Here is a 17,723-nt window from a genome sequence, read left to right on the forward strand (position 1 = left end):
CAATAGTTTTATATCCTCTTTGAGGACAACTCTGGATGCTGTAGCTCCTCTGAAAAAGAGAGCTTTAAATCAGAAGTGCCTGACTCCGTGGTATAACTCACAAACTCGCAGCTTAAAGCAGATAACCCGCAAGTTGGAGAGGAAATGGCGTCTCACTAATTTAGAAGATCTTCACTTAGCCTGGAAAAAGAGTCTGTTGCTCTATAAAAAAGCCCTCCGTAAAGCTAGAACATCTTACTACTCATCACTAATTGAAGAAAATAAGAACAACCCCAGGTTTCTTTTCAGCACTGTAGCCAGGCTGACAAAGGGTCAGAGCTCTATTGAGCCGAGTATTCCTTTAACTTTAACTAGTAATGACTTCATGACTTTCTTTGCTAATAAAATTTTAACTATTAGAGAAAAAATTACTCATAACCATCCCAAAGACGTATCGTTATCTTTGGCTGCTTTCAGTGATGCTGGTATTTGGTTAGACTCTTTCTCTCCGATTGTTCTGAGTTATTTTCATTAATTACTTCATCCAAACCATCAACATGTCTATTAGACCCCATTCCTACCAGGCTGCTCAAGGAAGCCCTACCATTAATTAATGCTTCGATCTTAAATATGATCAATCTGTCTTTATTAGTTGGCTATGTACCACAGGCTTTTAAGGTGGCAGTAATTAAACCATTACTTAAAAAGCCATCACTTGACCCAGATATCTTAGCTAATTATAGGCCAAATTCCAACCTTCCTTTTCTCTCAAAAATTCTTGAAAGGGTAGTTGTAAAACAGCTAACTGATCATCTGCTGAGGAATGGTCTATTTGAAGAGTTTCAGTCAGGTTGCAGAATCCATCATAGTACAGAAACAGCATTAGTGAAGGTTACAAATGATCTTCTTATGGCCTCAGACAGCCAATCAATCAATTTTCAATCAATCAATTTTTTTATATAGCGCCAAATCACAACAAACAGTTGCCCCAAGGCGCTTTATATTGTAAGGCAAGGCCATACAATAATTATGTAAAACCCCAACGGTCAAACGACCCCCTGTGAGCAAGCACTTGGCCACAGTGGGAAGGAAAAACTCCCCTTTAACAGGAAGAAACCTCCAGCAGAACCAGGCTCAGGGAGGGGCAGTCCTCTGCTGGGACTGGTTGGGGCTGAGATGGACTCATCTCTGTGCTTGTTCTGTTAGACCTCAGTGCTGCTTTTGATACTGTTGACCATAAAATTTTATTACAGAGATTAGAGCATGCCATAGGTATTAAAGGCACTGCGCTGCGGTGGTTTGAATCATATTTATCTAACAGATTACAATTTGTTCATGTAAATGGGGAATCTTCTTCACAGACTAAGGTTAATTATGGAGTTCCACAAGGTTCTGTGCTAGGACCAATTTTATTCACTTTATACATGCTTCCCTTAGGCAGTATTATTAGATGGCATTGCTTAAATTTTCATTGTTACGCAGATGATACCCAGCTTTATCTATCCATGAAGCCAGAGGACACACACCAATTAGCTAAACTGCAGGATTGTCTTACAGACATAAAGACATGGATGACCTCTAATTTCCTGCTTTTAAACTCAGATAAAACTGAAGTTATTGTACTTGGCCCCACAAATCTTAGAAACATGGTGTCTAACCAGATCCTTACTCTGGATGGCATTACCCTGACCTCTAGTAATACTGTGAGAAATCTTGGAGTCATTTTTGATCAGGATATGTCATTCAATGCGCATATTAAACAAATATGTAGGACTGCTTTTTTGCATTTTCGCAATATCTCTAAAATTAGAAAGGTCTTGTCTCAGAGTGATGCTGAAAAACTAATTCATGCATTTATTTCCTCTAGGCTGGACCATTGTAATTCATTATTATCAGGTTGTCCTAAAAGTTCCCTGAAAAGCCTTCAGCTAATTCAAAATGCTGCAGCTAGAGTACTGACGGGGACTAGAAGGAGAGAGCATATCTCACCCATATTGGCCTCTCTTCATTGGCTTCCTGTTAATTCTAGAATAGAATTTAAAATTCTTCTTCTTACTTATAAGGTTTTGAATAATCAGGTCCCATCTTATCTTAGGGACCTCGTAGTACCATATCACCCCAATAGAGCGCTTCGCTCTCAGACTGCAGGCTTACTTGTAGTTCCTAGGGTTTGTAAGAGTAGAATGGGAGGCAGAGCCTTCAGCTTTCAGGCTCCTCTCCTGTGGAACCAGCTCCCAATTCAGATCAGGGAGACAGACACCCTGTCTGCTGGGGGGTTCCCATGATGCACTGAGTGTTTCTTTCTCTTTATGCTCTGTATGCACCACTCTGCATTTAATCATTAGTGATTGATCTCTGCTCCCCTCCACAGCGTGACTTTTTCCTGGTTCTCTCCCTCAGCCACAACCAGTCCCAGCAGAAGACTGCCCCTCCCTGAACCTGGTTCTGCTGGAGGTTTCGTCCTGTTAAAAGGGAGTTTTTCCTTACCACTGTCGCCAAGTGCTTGCTCACAGGGGGTCGTTTTGACCGTTGGGGTTTTTCTGTAATTATTGTATGGCTTTGCCTTACAATCTAAAGCGCCTTGGGGCAACTGTTTGTTGTGATTTGGCGCTATATAAATAAAATTGATTTGATCACACGCTGAGAAACGCTGACTCACGGAGAGAGAGAGGAATAATTACCAATAATAATACATCAGCAACGACTAATTATTACCACATTTGCACGGCTAGACTTAAAATCATGAATAATTTGATGCTATGTTGATAACCGGAACATTAAATTATGTGTGACATGTCCTTGTTTGTGGCTTATTTTTTAGAGCTAAAGGATAAATGTTGGAGTTATTTTTCATTCTTCTTGCAAGAAGGAAGGCATAAGTACTTTTTAGTTTGTGTGAACTGGTTTCAGCATCAAATTTAGTTATTTTTTACATTGCAAGCTCATCATTAGCACTTACATTTTTTTGGAGATTTTGGACAATATAGAGGGGTGTGAAAATCTGAATCAAAAACAACAAGGTGAGAATTTCAAACATTGACGTGAATGACCCCAACCGGGGCGCACATCTTGCGGTCAAAGGAGGAAAGAAAAAAAAATTGTCTGCAGGCAGTTCCTTTCTCTCCTCAGACTCTCTCATCACAGTTAAAAAAGGACATAAGTCCAGGACATGTCAACATCAAGTAGAACTGCAGACACCTCCACATTTGCTCCACAAAATCGCAGGGTGTTCAAATACTTATTTTCCTCATTTCCTTTTGGAGGAATACAAGCGACTTAGGGGTGCTCTCGAGTGTTCCATCAAGTGGTGGTACATGACAGCTTCCATTTTTTGAGGTAAGACACTGAAGTTTTATCGACTAAAATAAGATTAGCCCCCTCTGTACGAGGCTAAAAAGTTTCGTCAGGTAATGTGAAACTTCAGCCGACTAAGCACTTTGTACAACAACTAACACCAAGTAAAATAGTGAACAGTCACCACTCATCTGTTGAAAAGGTGCAAGATTCAGTAGAAACTTTCAAGTAAAAAGAAAAAAATCTGCACACTTCAGGTCTGTTCAAATAGCTTTACTGAAGCTGCAAGCTTTCGGTCTGTAAGACCTTTGGATTAAGATCCGGACTATTTGCAGGCCATGACATTGACCCTATGTGTCTTTTTGCAAGGAATGTTTTCAGTTTTTGCTCTATGGCAAGATGCATTATCATCTTGAAAAATGATTTCATCATCCCCAAACATCCTTTCAATTGATGGGATAAGAAAAGTGTCCAAAATATCAACGTAAACTTGTGCATTTATTGATGATGTAATGACAGCCATCTCACCAGTGCCTTTACCTGACATGCAGCCCCATATCATCAATGACTGTGGAAATTTACATGTTCTCTTCAGGCAGTCATCTTTATAAATCTCATTGGAACGGCACCAAACAAAAGTTCCAGCATCATCACCTTGCCCAATGCAGATTCGAGATTCATCACTGAATATGACTTTCATCCAGTCATCCACAGTCCACGATTGCTTTTCCTTAGCCCATTGTAACCTTGTTTTTTTCTGTTTAGGTGTTAATGATGGCTTCGTTTAGCTTTTCTGTATGTAAATCCCATTTCCTTTAGGCGGTTTCTTACAGTTCGGTCACAGACGTTGACTCCAGTTTCCTCCCATTCGTTCCTCATTTGTTTTGTTGTGCATTTTCGATTTTTGAGACATATTGCTTTAAGTTTTCTGTCTTGATGCTTTGATGTCTTCCTTGGTCTACCAGTATGTTTGCCTTTAACAACCTTCCCATGTTGTTTGTATTTGGTCCAGAGTTTAGACACAGCTGACTGTAAACAACCAATATCTTTTGCAACACTGCGTGATTGATTTACCCTCTTTTAAGAGTTTGATAATCCTCTCCTTTGTTTCAATTGACATCTCTCGTGTTGGAGCCATGATTCATGTCAGTCCACTTGGTCCAACAGCTCTCCAAGGTGTGATCACTCCTTTTTAGATGCAGACTAACGAGCAGATCTGATTTAATGCAGGTGTTAATTTTGGGGATGAAAATTTACAGGGTGATTCCAGAATTTATTCCTCAGAATTGAGTGAGTCCATATTTTTTTCCCTCTGCTTCGTCTAAAAAAGTAACCGTTACTGACTGCCACAATTTTTTTTCCTGATTTCTTATAGTGTTTCTTAAAGCCAGAAAGTTGCCATTTGAAATGACTTTAGTTTTGTGTCATGTCTGTGATCTGCTTTTTTTCTACAAAATTAAACAACTGAATGAACATCCTCCGAGGCCGGTGATTCCATAATTTTTGCCAGGGGTTGTAGATAAACACTGTGGCTGTTGGAAAAGTGACATTACACAGTGTGTTCAGCAGAGGGTGCTTTGATGGCATTTCAATTTATAATGCTGTTAACCCTCTGGGGTCTGAGGGTATTTTTTGGACAGTTCACTCGCCTGGCATAAAATGTTTTATTGTTGCTGTTAACAGCTCTCCCTGCATCCCACAATCAAGTTCTATGTATCTCTTTCTTTTCAGAACAACCTGTTCTTTCATAATATATATGCTTTTGTTGTGTTTTATAAGTGTAATAAAGGTTTAATATCAAAAATAAAGGAAAAAGTAAAGCGAAAAATAATTTTCCACATTTATTCAAAATACACAGCAAACTATAATAAACAACTGTTTTGACACTTTATAAAGGTAATTTGAGGTCTTGTGTGAAAGACTATTCAACAAAAAAGTTTAAACAATAAACACAAATGCACATTTGAACAATATATACTAAATGGTCTATGCGTTGATGCTCCAGTCTGAGGAGCAGCCCCTCTCCCTCACCTCACTGATATGGTAAACAGTGCTGTACACCAGAGAGAGAGAGCCACAGAATTATCCAGTAACATTCAAATGCAAACTAGTGGAGCAATCCTGATAGTTACAGACTCTTTGTTTGAGCACGTGAGATTGTCATGCAAGGCTCTCTGTCTCTTTCACTTTCACTTTATTTTCATTTATATAGAGCCAAATCACAACAGAGTTGCCTCAAAGTGCTTCACACTTTCGCTGTGCGTAATGGCGCAGGGCGCATTGGAGGAGTTAGGGGCCTATTCAAACGGGCCAAATGGTAAGCTATCACTCCTGAAAACTATCTTTGGTTTATCACGTGAGGTAAATCTGCCCTACGATTAGATTTTGGAAAACCATGTGACAGTGAACCAATTCCGATTGGACACTCACATTGCGCAAGTCATCACACAGCTTCTATGAGGAGTACAAAGATGGCCGACAGTGGATTAAAAGTCCGCAGAGTTAACTTTTCAGCAAAAAAGTAAGTTTCTATCTTATATCATTGAAAAGTTATTTATAATTTAGTAAAGCTTGGTCCCAGCCGTCGTATACAACAGCGTCAGCCCCAGAGGGTTAAGCATGGCTGCTTCCCCCATCACCCCCTGGCCAAATCAGTTCCAAGAGACAGAGGCAACGCTACCAGCTGCTGTTCATTTTCATTCAGAGTTGACGTGTTACAGCCACAAGAGACAGGTGGTCACAGGGTTCTCGACAAGATTTTCTCAACGTAATGGGATGGGGGGGGGAAATCACCTTAAAAGAGACAGGGGTTCGGGAGCTGCTTAGGCTTTGCCCCCGCTGAAGCTTTTCCATTATGGGCTTATAAAGGGCCTCCTTTGTCAGTCTAAATATACCAAAACCTGAAGTCCAGAAGGAAGAAGAGAACATCTCTGCACTTCAAAATGTGAGGAAAGTGTCTCCAAAAACTTCACCAATTTCATTTTGAAGCTGCAGAAGAAACCTTTATCTGGTTAAATGTCCTGAGGGTCCAGCTAATCTATTGTCTCTGCAAACTCACACCTGCTGCTGCACTTCTACATAAAACAAAGGCCCTTTAAAGAACAATTATTTCATCTTTGAAAAAGCTGTTTGCTTTTTATATTTTAACATTAAATGAATGAATCATTAAACAGGTCCATGAAGTCAAAGTTCAATCAACAAGACATTTCCACAGATTGAAGACGCCCCACCCCTACTGTGCATGATGTCAAATCATTCAAAATCACTGGAATAGTCAAATTGATATTTTAGTAATTACTCTGTCCTGATAACATTAAAAGCAATCACATAATCAACGAGGATGACATTAAATGTTGAAATGACTGAATTAAAAAATTATTTCAGCACAACATGGATACAAGCAACTGAAATTTTTTTTGACTGGACATTTTCTGGGATGGACAGCCAAGCTCCAAAGGAGTGAGGTTCCCAAGGGGGGGGGGGTGTCTAGGGACATGCCCCACCACCCAACCCCTGGAAATTTTGGGGAAAAAAGTGCAATTTGGTGCATTCTGAGAGCACTTTGATCAGTTTTTCTTGGTTTACATCACAGTGGGATTTGATTCTTATACTGGAACAAAATACAGCTCAAGTCTTGATTTCATTAATATTTATTTACTATCTTGTATGTGTCTGTAATAAATTTCCACAAATGGACTGACTGTCTGCATTAACTGACTGTTTTCATTCTACATTTATCAAATTCTAAGTGTATCTGATAAAACAAATGAAGAATTACACCCTGTTTTTAGTAAATAATACACTTAAAGACATGATAACTATTGTCAATGAAAAGTCTTTTGCTACTTATAATTTAAAACTGATGCAATAGTTAAAAAAATTAAATAACAAAAAGACCATCACCAGATCAATACCACATATTACTGCCAAATACAGTGAGGAAAATAAGTATTTGAACACCCTGTGATTTTGCAAGTTCTCCCACTTAGAAATCAGAGGGGTCTGAAATTTTCATCTTAGGTGCATGTCCACTGTGAGAGACACAATCTTTAAAAAAAAAAAAAAAAAATCCAGTAAATCACACTGGATGATTTTTAAATAATTAATTTGCATTTTGTTGCATAAAATAAGTATTTCATCACCTACCAACCAGCAAGAATTCTGTCTCTCACAGACCTGTTAATTTTTCTTTAAGAAGCCCTCTTATTCTGCACTCTTTACCTGTATTAATTGCACCTGTTTGAGCTTGTTACCTGTATAAAAGACACCTGTTGACACACTCAATCAATCACACTCCAAACTGTCCACCATAGCCAAGACCAAAGAGCTAAGGACACCAGGGACAAAACTGTAGACCTGCACAAGGCTGGGATGGACTACAGGACAACAGGCAAGCAGCTTAGTAGAAGACAACAACTGTTATGATTATTTATTAGAAAGTGGAAGAAACACAAGATGACTGTCAGTCTCCCTCGGTCTGGGATTCCATGCAAGATCTCACTTTGTGGGGTAAAGATGATTCTGAGAAAGCTCAGAACTACACAGGAGGACCTGGTCAATGACCTGAAGAGAGCTGGGACCACAGTCACAAAGATTACATTAGTAACACATGATGCTGTCATGGTTTAAAATCCTGCAGGGCAGCAAGGTCCCCCTGCTCAAGCCAGCACATGTCCAGGCCCGTTTGAAGTTCACCAGTGACCATCTGGATGATCCAGAGGAGGCATGGGAGAAGGTCATGTGGTCAGATGAGACCAGAATAGAGCTTTTTGGAATCAACTCCACTTACCATGTTTAGAGGATGACAACAACCCCAAGAAAACCATCCCAACCGTGAAGCATGGGGGTGGAAACATCATACTCTGGGGGTGCTCTTCTGCAAAGGGGACTGGACGACTGCACCGTATTGAAGGGAGGATGGATGGGGTCATATATTGTGAGATTTTGGCAAACAACCTCCTTCCCTCAGTAAGAGCATTGAAGATGGGTCATGGCTGGGTCTTCCAGCATGACAGTGACCCCAAACACACAGCCAGGGCAACTAAGGAGGGGCTCCGTAAGAAGCATTTCAAGGTCCTGGAGTGGCCTGGCCAGTCTCCAGACCTGAACTCAATAGAAAATCTTTGGAGGGAGCTGAAACTCCAAACCTGAAAGATCTAGAGAAGATCTGTATGGAGGAGTGGACCAAAATCCCTGCTGCAGTGTGTGAAAACCTGGAGAAAAACTACAGGAAACGTTTGACCTCTGGAATTGCAAACAAAGGCTACTGTACCAAATATTAACATTGATTTTCACAGGTGTTCAAATACTTATTTGCAGCAGTAACATACAATTATAAAAAAAAATTAAAAAAAATGATACATTGTGATTTCTGATTTTTTTTAAGATTATGTCTCTCACAGTGGACATGCACCTAAAATGAAAATTTCAGACCCCTCCATGATTTTTAAGTGGGAGAACTTGCAAAATAACAGGGTGTTCAAATACTTATTTTCCTCACTGTACCACCAGACTAATATCAAATCAAATCAATTTTATTTATATAGCGCCAAATCACAACAGTCGCCCCAAGGCGCTTTATATTGCAAGGCAAAAGCCATACAATAATTACAGAAAAACCCCAACGGTCAAAACGACCCCCTATGAGCAAGCACTTGGCGACAGTGGGAAGGAAAACTCCCTTTTAACAGGAAGAAACCTCCAGCAGAACCAGGCTCAGGTCTCAAAGTGTGAAATACCATCACCAGAATGCAGCACTTTCAAACGCCACCATTTATGATATAAATAAAAAACCAGTGAATATACCTGTACAGTATTTAGCATGACGCTTTAGTTTTACCTCAAAATATTTATTTTACAAAATTTTTCTCATCATTTCATCATCGTGCGTCACCAAAGACTATGCGTAATCTTCTGTGACGCCTGAGCTCCACCAGCCGTCAAAAACCGGTCTGCTGCCTATTTGCAGGGTAGCGGTTTGTTCTGCAGTGGAGCGAGTGGAAAAGGAAACAGTGGTTCGAGACGTCTATCAGCTCCGTGCAAGGCCCCGCGGGCGTGAGGCAAATGTAGCATGTGGAAATCCTACCTTATATATTAGGGGGTGAAACATCAGAGATGAAGTAGTTTGGGGGGGAGACAACCTCAGCCCACTGGCCATCCAGAAAGTGAAAAAAATGCTGTGAAACTAAAATTGAGGTTATTGCGCCCCCCTCTGGCTATAACATATTCTATCAGAAATTTTAAAGCCAACTGTTCTGAAACAGTTTGTGCCCCAGATATCAGTATGTGGTGTAAACGTTAGCTTGCGCAGGTAAGACACACAACCCACATCCTCAGCTCTTTTTAAAATGGGCGATGCTACTTTCGGTGTACGGCTGAAAGTCATACGAGGGCTGTCAATACGGTCCTTTTTATTTTTTTCTAAAACTATATGGATTTCATTCATATGTTTTTACGTCAGACATGCTTGAACCCTCGTGCGCATGCGTGAGTTTTTCCACGCCTGTCGGTGACGTCCTTCGCCTGTGAGCACTCCTTGTGGGAGGAGTCGTCCAGCCCCTCGTCGGAATTCCTTTGTCTGAGAAGTTGCTGAGAGACTGGCGCTTTGTTTGATCAAAATTTTTTCTAAACCTGTGAGACACATCGAAGTGGACACGGTTCGAAAAATTAAGCTGGTTTTCAGTGAAAATTTTAACGGCTGATGAGAGATTTTGAGGTGATACTGTCGCTTTAAGGACTTTTCACGGAGCGAGACGTCGTGCAGCGCTCTCAGGCGCCGTCATCAGCCTGTTCAAGCTGAAAACCTCCACATTTCAGGCTCTATTGATCCAGGACGTCGTGAGAGAACAGAGACGTTTCAGAAGAAGTCGGTTTCAGCATTTTATCCGGATATTCCACTGTTAAAGGAGATTTTTTTTAATGAAAGACGTGCGGACGGATTGCAGCTCCACAGGAAAAACACCTCTGTTGAAAGCCTTAAGGACAAGTTGGAACATCTCCAGCTGTTAAACAATTTCTCATATACTCACTCCACTGAAAGCCATCAAAAGCCGCCTGGATTTTACAAATGGTTATCAACACGGAGGTGTTTTTCCTGTGGCGCCGCACCGCGTCGGCTGCGTCCCGACGCGCGGATCCGTCCACACGTCTTTCATTAAAAAAATCTCCTTTAACAGTGGAATATCCGGATAAAATGCTGAAACCGACTTCTTCTGAAACTCCTCTGTTCTCTCACGACGTCCTGGATCAATAGAGCCTGAAATGTGGAAGTTTTCAGCTTGAAACAGGCTGATGACGGCGCCTGAGAGCGCTGCGCGACGTCTCGCACCGTGGGAAGTCCTTAAAGCGACAGTATCACCTCAAAATCTCTCATCAACCGTTAAAATTTTCACTGAAAACCAGCTTAATTTTTCGAACCGTGTCCACTTCAATGTGTCTCACAGGTTTCGACAAAATTTTGATCAAACAAAGCGCCAGTCTCTCAGCAACTTCTCAGACAAAGGAATTCCGACGAGGGGCTGGACGACTCCTCCCACAAGGAGTGCTCACAGGCGAATGACGTCACCGACAGGCGTGGAAAAACTCACGCATGCGCACGAGGGTTCAAGCATGTCTGACGTAAAAACATATGAATGAAATCCATATAGTTTTTGAAAAAAATTAAAAGGACCTATACTTTATTGACAGCCCTCGTATGTCGGGCTGAACTCACCTTCTGAAGTGACAATCTTTTAAACACTTTCTGTGTGGCACCAAAAAATGTGACTGCAAAATATTTGTTAATACTGATCAAGCTTTTGAACTTTACCGTCATCATTTAATACCTGAATAAAGTCCGCTAGCACACAAGGTTGACACGCTATACTTATATGACGGACGGCATGTCACCCTCAGCAACGGGTCACAACATGAAGTCAACAGACAAACCCAAAAGTTAAATTAAAATCTCACCCCAAACCTTAACGCGGCTATGCCACATATGAAAGGAGTACTGCAGTACTGTCATTGGCTAATACGTACGGTGACAATAGTGTCACAGCCTGTTTCGACTGTGGGGTGAAAACAGTCGTTTTAACTTACATAATGCCAGAATAGATCCTTGTTATTTGATTGGTGGTTTGTATGTCACGTGAAATGGATCATTCGTCCCATCTGTCACTGTGTTCCATCAAACGTGCAATTTTGGTTCCATATGTTTTGTACCATTTCACACTGCTGCCACCATGTGCGCTCACACTAGCAGTGACGACACTTAACAAACACGGTGGGTTTTGTTTTATTAATGTTGCTCATTCTTATAACACAAAAAACTAATCGTGTAAGCCGTCTGGAGGTGCGGTTGGGCCTGCAACACGCCCCATCTTTGCTTGTGAACAGCTGAGACTTTTGGGGATGCTCCTTTTTTTTTTACCCTCACCTGACACTCACCTGTTTCTAATTCACCTGTTCACCTGTGGAATGTTCCAAACAGGTGTTCTTTGAGCATTCATCAACTTTCCCTGTCTATTGTTGCCCCATCCCAGCTTTTTTGAAACGTGTTGCAGGCATCCATTTCAAAATGAGCAAATATTTGCACAAAAACAACAAAGTTTCTCAGTTTGAACATTAAATATCTTGTCTTTGTGGTGTATTTAATTACATATAGGTTGAAGAGGATTTGCAAATCAATGGATTGTGTTTATTTACATTTTACACAACATCCCAACTTCATTGGAATTGGAGTTGTAAGAGCTCGACAAATTTCTGTCACGATTTTTCGCTGCACTGAGGAAAGCAGACGGCAGTCTGTACACGAAGTCAGTACATGGCATCAGCCATGGCACAGACTACATCTTCAGGATTTTTAGGCATTATATCAAACAAATAATGAAATGATTTTTCATGACTAACTGCCTCGTTGAGAGGAACATTCCATCTTTCACCTCATGAAGCATTCTTTCCATTACACTCATCAACATTCATCATTACTACACTAAATCAGTCCTGCAGCACATCACAATACGCATCGCAACATAACTGTATTATGGCCCATATATGGATCAAATGTTTTTCACCCTCATAGGGAAAACATTCAAACTAATCTCAGTAACACACAAGTAGAGAAAAATGAATTTGCTTGTTTTATTGGCTCACTGCATTAATCACAGGAACACAGAGGAAAAACTAATCTTAGGGCCCTGTCACACCTTGACGATTTAGCCAGCGTATGCTAACAGCCCCATTTCCACTGAGCGATACAGGTCGGTACTGCATACGGGTCAGAACAGTTAAGTCTGGCTTGGTTTGCATTTCTACCACTGGCACAACACTTTTGTTTGGCAGGCGGAACACTTGGATATTGACTAGCACATCATTGAGCGCACATACGCTGTTGCGCAGCCTCTCCCCTCCACACAAAGGCCAAACAGAGTAATTTAACATTTTATTTTTGTCTTGGTGGATCATGGGATTTATTTTCACGGCATGCAGAATGCTGAAGAGTCGACTGATGTCTGTGATAAACGCTGATGTGAATGAATGAAGCGCTGTGACTCTTTCAACTTTTAAAATAAGTTAATTGTCTTGTTGTGGCTCAAAGCGCCAGTGTTCTCTGGTTCATGCAGAGAAATGCACAAAAGACAGAGGGACATCTTTAAAAATGCTGAGTTTCTTCAGCCACGACAAGAAACTAAAGTATTTTCAGACGTCGTTTTCCAAAATCAGGACTCTTTATGTGGATAAGTATTCGTCAGGCTGTGATGATGAATCCACCTGAAAAGAACAGGTCGGATGAAGACTTTTTACGACACTACACGCGCTCTGATTGGTGATTTCCGGTCTGACATTTTCCCATATCAGACCGTTACCATGACAATTAGTCCGAATTGTGCATCACATTCATTGCAAACTAGAAACAAGATTAGAAAAACCAAGTTGGACATTAAATACTCCATAAATATCTATATGCCATCAGAAAAAACACAGACTGATTGACAGTTTACCAGCTAACGACTGGACCATCTGTTAGCAAGTTCTTCACGGAGGTGAAGAGAACAGGTCTGTCTACAAGCCTAAAACCATCAGCAGCTTTTATATTCGGGTGATACCAAAAGTTTGCGTGTTTATATATATATATAATAAATTATTAGCCTTGTTTGCTCGGTCTATACAGGAATATCAGACCTTGGTGTTTTCTGCTCAGTCCGTACTGTCAACACCTCAGTCTGATATTTTCCTGTACAGACCTCATGCTCGGTTAATAATCCTTTACTATTTACTCAGTTTGTGAATGGTTAATATCTGAAACTGTGAACTGTTCACATGAGGAATGCAGCTTTCAGCTGTTCAGCCAATCAACGGACACTATCAAAGTATGTATTTTGACTTGTGAGTAACTGACAAGAAATGTGTGTTAACAGTTGCATAACATGCCTACAACTTATGTCCTGCATATGCAAGACATATAAGACATACTCCGGTATTTGCTGTTCCCCAGTTGTGAATCTCGCACCATCGCGTAGTCTGTGACTCACGCGAGAGGTCAGTTTTAGCAGAGTTCCGATTCAGTGCAGAATGTAAATAAAGCTTGTGAGTTATGGACAACAAGACATCATCGAGGCTACACCTCCTCTAGAAAACCCTCTAAACTTGAGAGAACGTGTTGTCAAGATAATCGCCTGTGAACTTGCTGAATCAACGCCATCCACATCCTAGTTAGCCATTGTTTACATGCACTGTAAGATGCCGGAACTCTGCTGGTGCGACGGTGCATTCTGGGAGGCACAGGGGGATTATGGGAAATGTCAAAGTCCTGAATATGTGGAAAATATTGTACGTGCCCAAAGATTTTCGAGGTACTCGCGGTATTACATGTATCAGCGTGCTCCTAACGTACACAACTTAACCGTAACTTATTAGACGTATGCCAGTGATTATAATACGGTCGGCATACGCTGGTTAAACCATCAAGGTGTGACAGCAACTCACACGTATGGAAAACGTACAATTTACTACTCGTAAAGGCTGCGTCCAAGCAAAGGAACAGGAAACGTCACTAGCGTGAGCCATTCACACGTAAACTCGTCGTCAGCTCGTTTTAGTCGTTAACGAAGGCGCAAAATCGGCGCTCGTTATTTTATTAAAAAGAAGACTGCTGATGCTTCGGTTAGCCGCTCCTGTCGGTTAGCGGTTGGGGTCTGTTTGCTGCTGCTGTCGGTTAGCTGTTGGTGTCAGCTAGCCGTTGGTGATCGTTTGCCTCTGATGTTAACCGTTGGTGTCAGTTTATCGCTGCTGTCGGTTAGCCGTTGGTGATCGTTTGCCTCTGATGTTAACCGTTGGTGTCAGTTTATCGCTGCTGTCGGTTAGCCGTTGCCGTCAAACAGGAACTGGCCTCAGCACAGAGGCGTAGCGGCTAACAACAGCTAGCTAACCGACAACAGAGCGCCATAACAACGCTGCCATTTTCCCGTCAGTTGACAGAGAACGTCACCACCTTCGATATTTCGGCGCTGCTCGGTTTTGTCTTACCGGCAGGTTACGTGTTTGGTCCAACCTCCTGTAACAGCTGAAGCAACCGTTGACGCCGCTGCTGCCTCCGCCATTGCTGTTTATGTTGAGAGGCTCCGGCCGCGTGCTCCGACACTCTTCGGTTTGTTTCGGATTTGTCCGCTTACGTTCGGCCTTTTCCGAAAACAGCGTAATTCACCCTGTCCACTAGGCGCCGCCATTTCCACACTCATGTTAACCTTGGGTTGACGTTGAGGTTGATGTTTGCTGCAGTCATGTGGGGTAAATCCAATCAATCAGAATCACAGTAGCTTTTATTCGCCCAAGTATCTACAATAATACAAGGAATTCGACTTCGGTTTGAGCTGCTCTGTGCGGCACGTCCAAATACACACTCAACACCGGAAACACACAGGAAACGTGCAAATAAAATGTGTAATAAAAATGTGTGCAACGGAGAAACATTGAAGTTGTACATCTAATATATCAAGCTGACTGTGTGTGTGTGTGTGTGTGTGTGTGTGTGTGTGTGTGTGTGTGTGTGTGTGTGTGTGTGTGTGTGTGTGTGTGTGTGTATTCTCTCCCTGGGACACATCCTGACTCCAGTCTAAGATTCAGGGTCCTGAGGACGTCCTGGACTCGTCCATCAGAAGTGTCTCTGAACCTTTAGAGACGTCCCCTGATCTCAGCAGGGACGTTCATGTCTCTTGGTCCTCAGCCTTTGAGATCCAGAGACGCCTGGGAAGATTTTATGGAGTCATGAGGTCAAAGGTCAGAGGTGTGTGGTGATGCTGTTGTCTTTGCAGGAGAATGAAGGTCCACGTCTTTAGGGTCCTGATGCTGTCTGTCTTGCTGTGTAGTTGTGAGACTTGGACTCTAACCAGTGACCTATGGGGACGAGAGGTTACCAGGTCTATGTGGCGGATCGTGGGGTCCCGTCAGAAGGTACTGAAGGATATTAAGATGAAGAGGTCTCCCATCGTGAGCTCGCTTCAGCTACAACATGTTTGACCTGGTGTCAGCAGACAGATGATGATTTTAAAGACGTGGTAACGGGCCTGTTGTCTGCCTAAGTGGTTGTCATCCAGGACCCAAGGCCTGGTGTTGTGGTTGCAGTGAAGCATGACACGAGGTGGAGAAAGGGGATGAGTCCTGTTTCCTGCTGCCTCAAAGGATCATTTTCCATTAAAGGTCACATCTCCTCCAATCAGCGCCATCTAAAGACAAAAATAAAAAAGACCAGATTATGAAACCTTCCTCCGACTCTGTAACTTCTGTGAGTGCTGAATTATTCAGTCAGCGCCTGAAAAATGCAGAACTGATTCAGAGCGATTTTTAGACAGAAGAGTGACATGACCTCAGGTCAGTCCACCTGTGTCCACTTCACGTCTTACTCCAAGACACACGGTCAGTCCACCTGTGTCTACTTCACGTCTTACTTCAGGACACACAGTCAGTCCACCTATGTCCACTTCATGTCTTACTTCAGGACACAGGGTCAGTCCACCTGTGTCCACTTCACATCTTAATTCAGGAAACACGGTCAGTCCACCTGTGTCTACTTCACGTCTTACTTCAGGACACACGGTCAGTCCACCTGTGTCCACTTCACATCTTACTTCAGGACACACGGTCAGTCCACCTGTGTCTACTTCACGTCTTACTCCAAGACACACGGTCAGTCCACCTGTGTCTACTTCATGTCTTACTTCAGGACACACGGTCAGTCCACCTGTGTCTACTTCATGCCTTACTTCAGGACACACAGTCAGTCCACCTGTGTCCACTTCACATCTTACTTCAGGACACACAGTCAGTCCACCTATGTCTACTTCACGTCTTACTCCAAGACACACGGTCAGTCCACCTGTGTCTACTTCATGTCTTACTTCAGGACACACGGTCAGTCTACCTGTGTCCACTTCATGTCTTACTCCAAGACACACGGTCAGTCCACCTGTGTCCACTTCATGTCTTACTTCAGGAGACACGGTCAGTCCACCTGTGTCCACTTCACGTCTTACCTTAGGACACACGGTCAGTCCACCTGTGTCTACTTCATGCCTTACTTCAGGACACACAGTCAGTCCACCTGTGTCCACTTCATGTCTTACTTCAGGACACACGGTCAGTCTACCTGTGTCCACTTCACGTCTTACTTCAGGACACACGGTCAGTCCACCTGTGTCCACTTCATATCTTACTTCAGGACACATGGTCAGTCTACCTGTGTCCACTTCACGTCTTACTCCAAGACACACGGTCAGTCCACCTGTGTCCACTTCACGTTTTACTCCAAGACACACGGTCAGTCCACCTGTGTCCACTTCACATCTTACTCCAAGACACACGGTCAGTACACCTGTGTCCACTTAATGTCTTAATTCAGGACACACGGTCAGTCCACCTGTGTCTACTTCACGTCTTACTCCAAGACACACGGTCAGTCCACCTGTGTCTACTTCATGTCTTACTTCAGGACACATGGTCAGTCTACCTGTGTCCACTTCACGTCTTACTCCAAGACACACGTTCAGTCCACCTGTGTCCACTTCATGTCTTACTTCAGGACACACGGTCAGTCCACCTGTGTCTACTTCACGTCTTACTCCAAGACACACAGTCAGTCCACCTGTGTCCACTTCACGTCTTACCTTAGGACACACGGTCAGTCCACCTGTGTCTACTTCATGCCTTACTTCAGGACACACAGTCAGTCCACCTATGTCTACTTCATGTCTTACTTCAGGACACACGGTCAGTCCAGCTGTGTCTACTTCACGTCATACTCCAAGACACACGGTCAGTCCACCTGTGTCCACTTCATGTCTTACTTCAGGAGACACGGTCAGTCCACCTGTGTCCACTTCACGTCTTACCTTAGGACACACGGTCAGTCCACCTGTGTCTACTTCATGTCTTACTTCAGGACACACGGTCAGTCCAGCTGTGTCCACTTCATGTCT

The 17,723-nt window shown here is 42.5% G+C and overlaps 1 protein-coding gene across 2 annotated transcripts in view; it reads right to left on the reverse strand.

Moving 5' to 3' along the window:
• Positions 1–14,914, reverse strand: part of mkrn1 (makorin, ring finger protein, 1) — a 57,573-nt gene extending 42,659 nt beyond the window's left edge. For both annotated transcript variants that reach the window (XM_034163551.1, XM_034163550.1), the window contains exon 1: positions 14,779–14,914. In XM_034163551.1, the coding sequence (XP_034019442.1) occupies positions 14,779–14,852 (74 nt within the window). In that variant the 5' untranslated portion in view covers positions 14,853–14,914. The remainder of the gene's footprint in view (positions 1–14,778) is intronic.
• Between the last annotated feature and the right edge of the window lie 2,809 nt (positions 14,915–17,723).

The sequence above is a fragment of the Thalassophryne amazonica genome, chromosome 22, assembly GCF_902500255.1.
Source record: "Thalassophryne amazonica chromosome 22, fThaAma1.1, whole genome shotgun sequence".
Taxonomy (NCBI): domain Eukaryota; kingdom Metazoa; phylum Chordata; class Actinopteri; order Batrachoidiformes; family Batrachoididae; genus Thalassophryne; species Thalassophryne amazonica.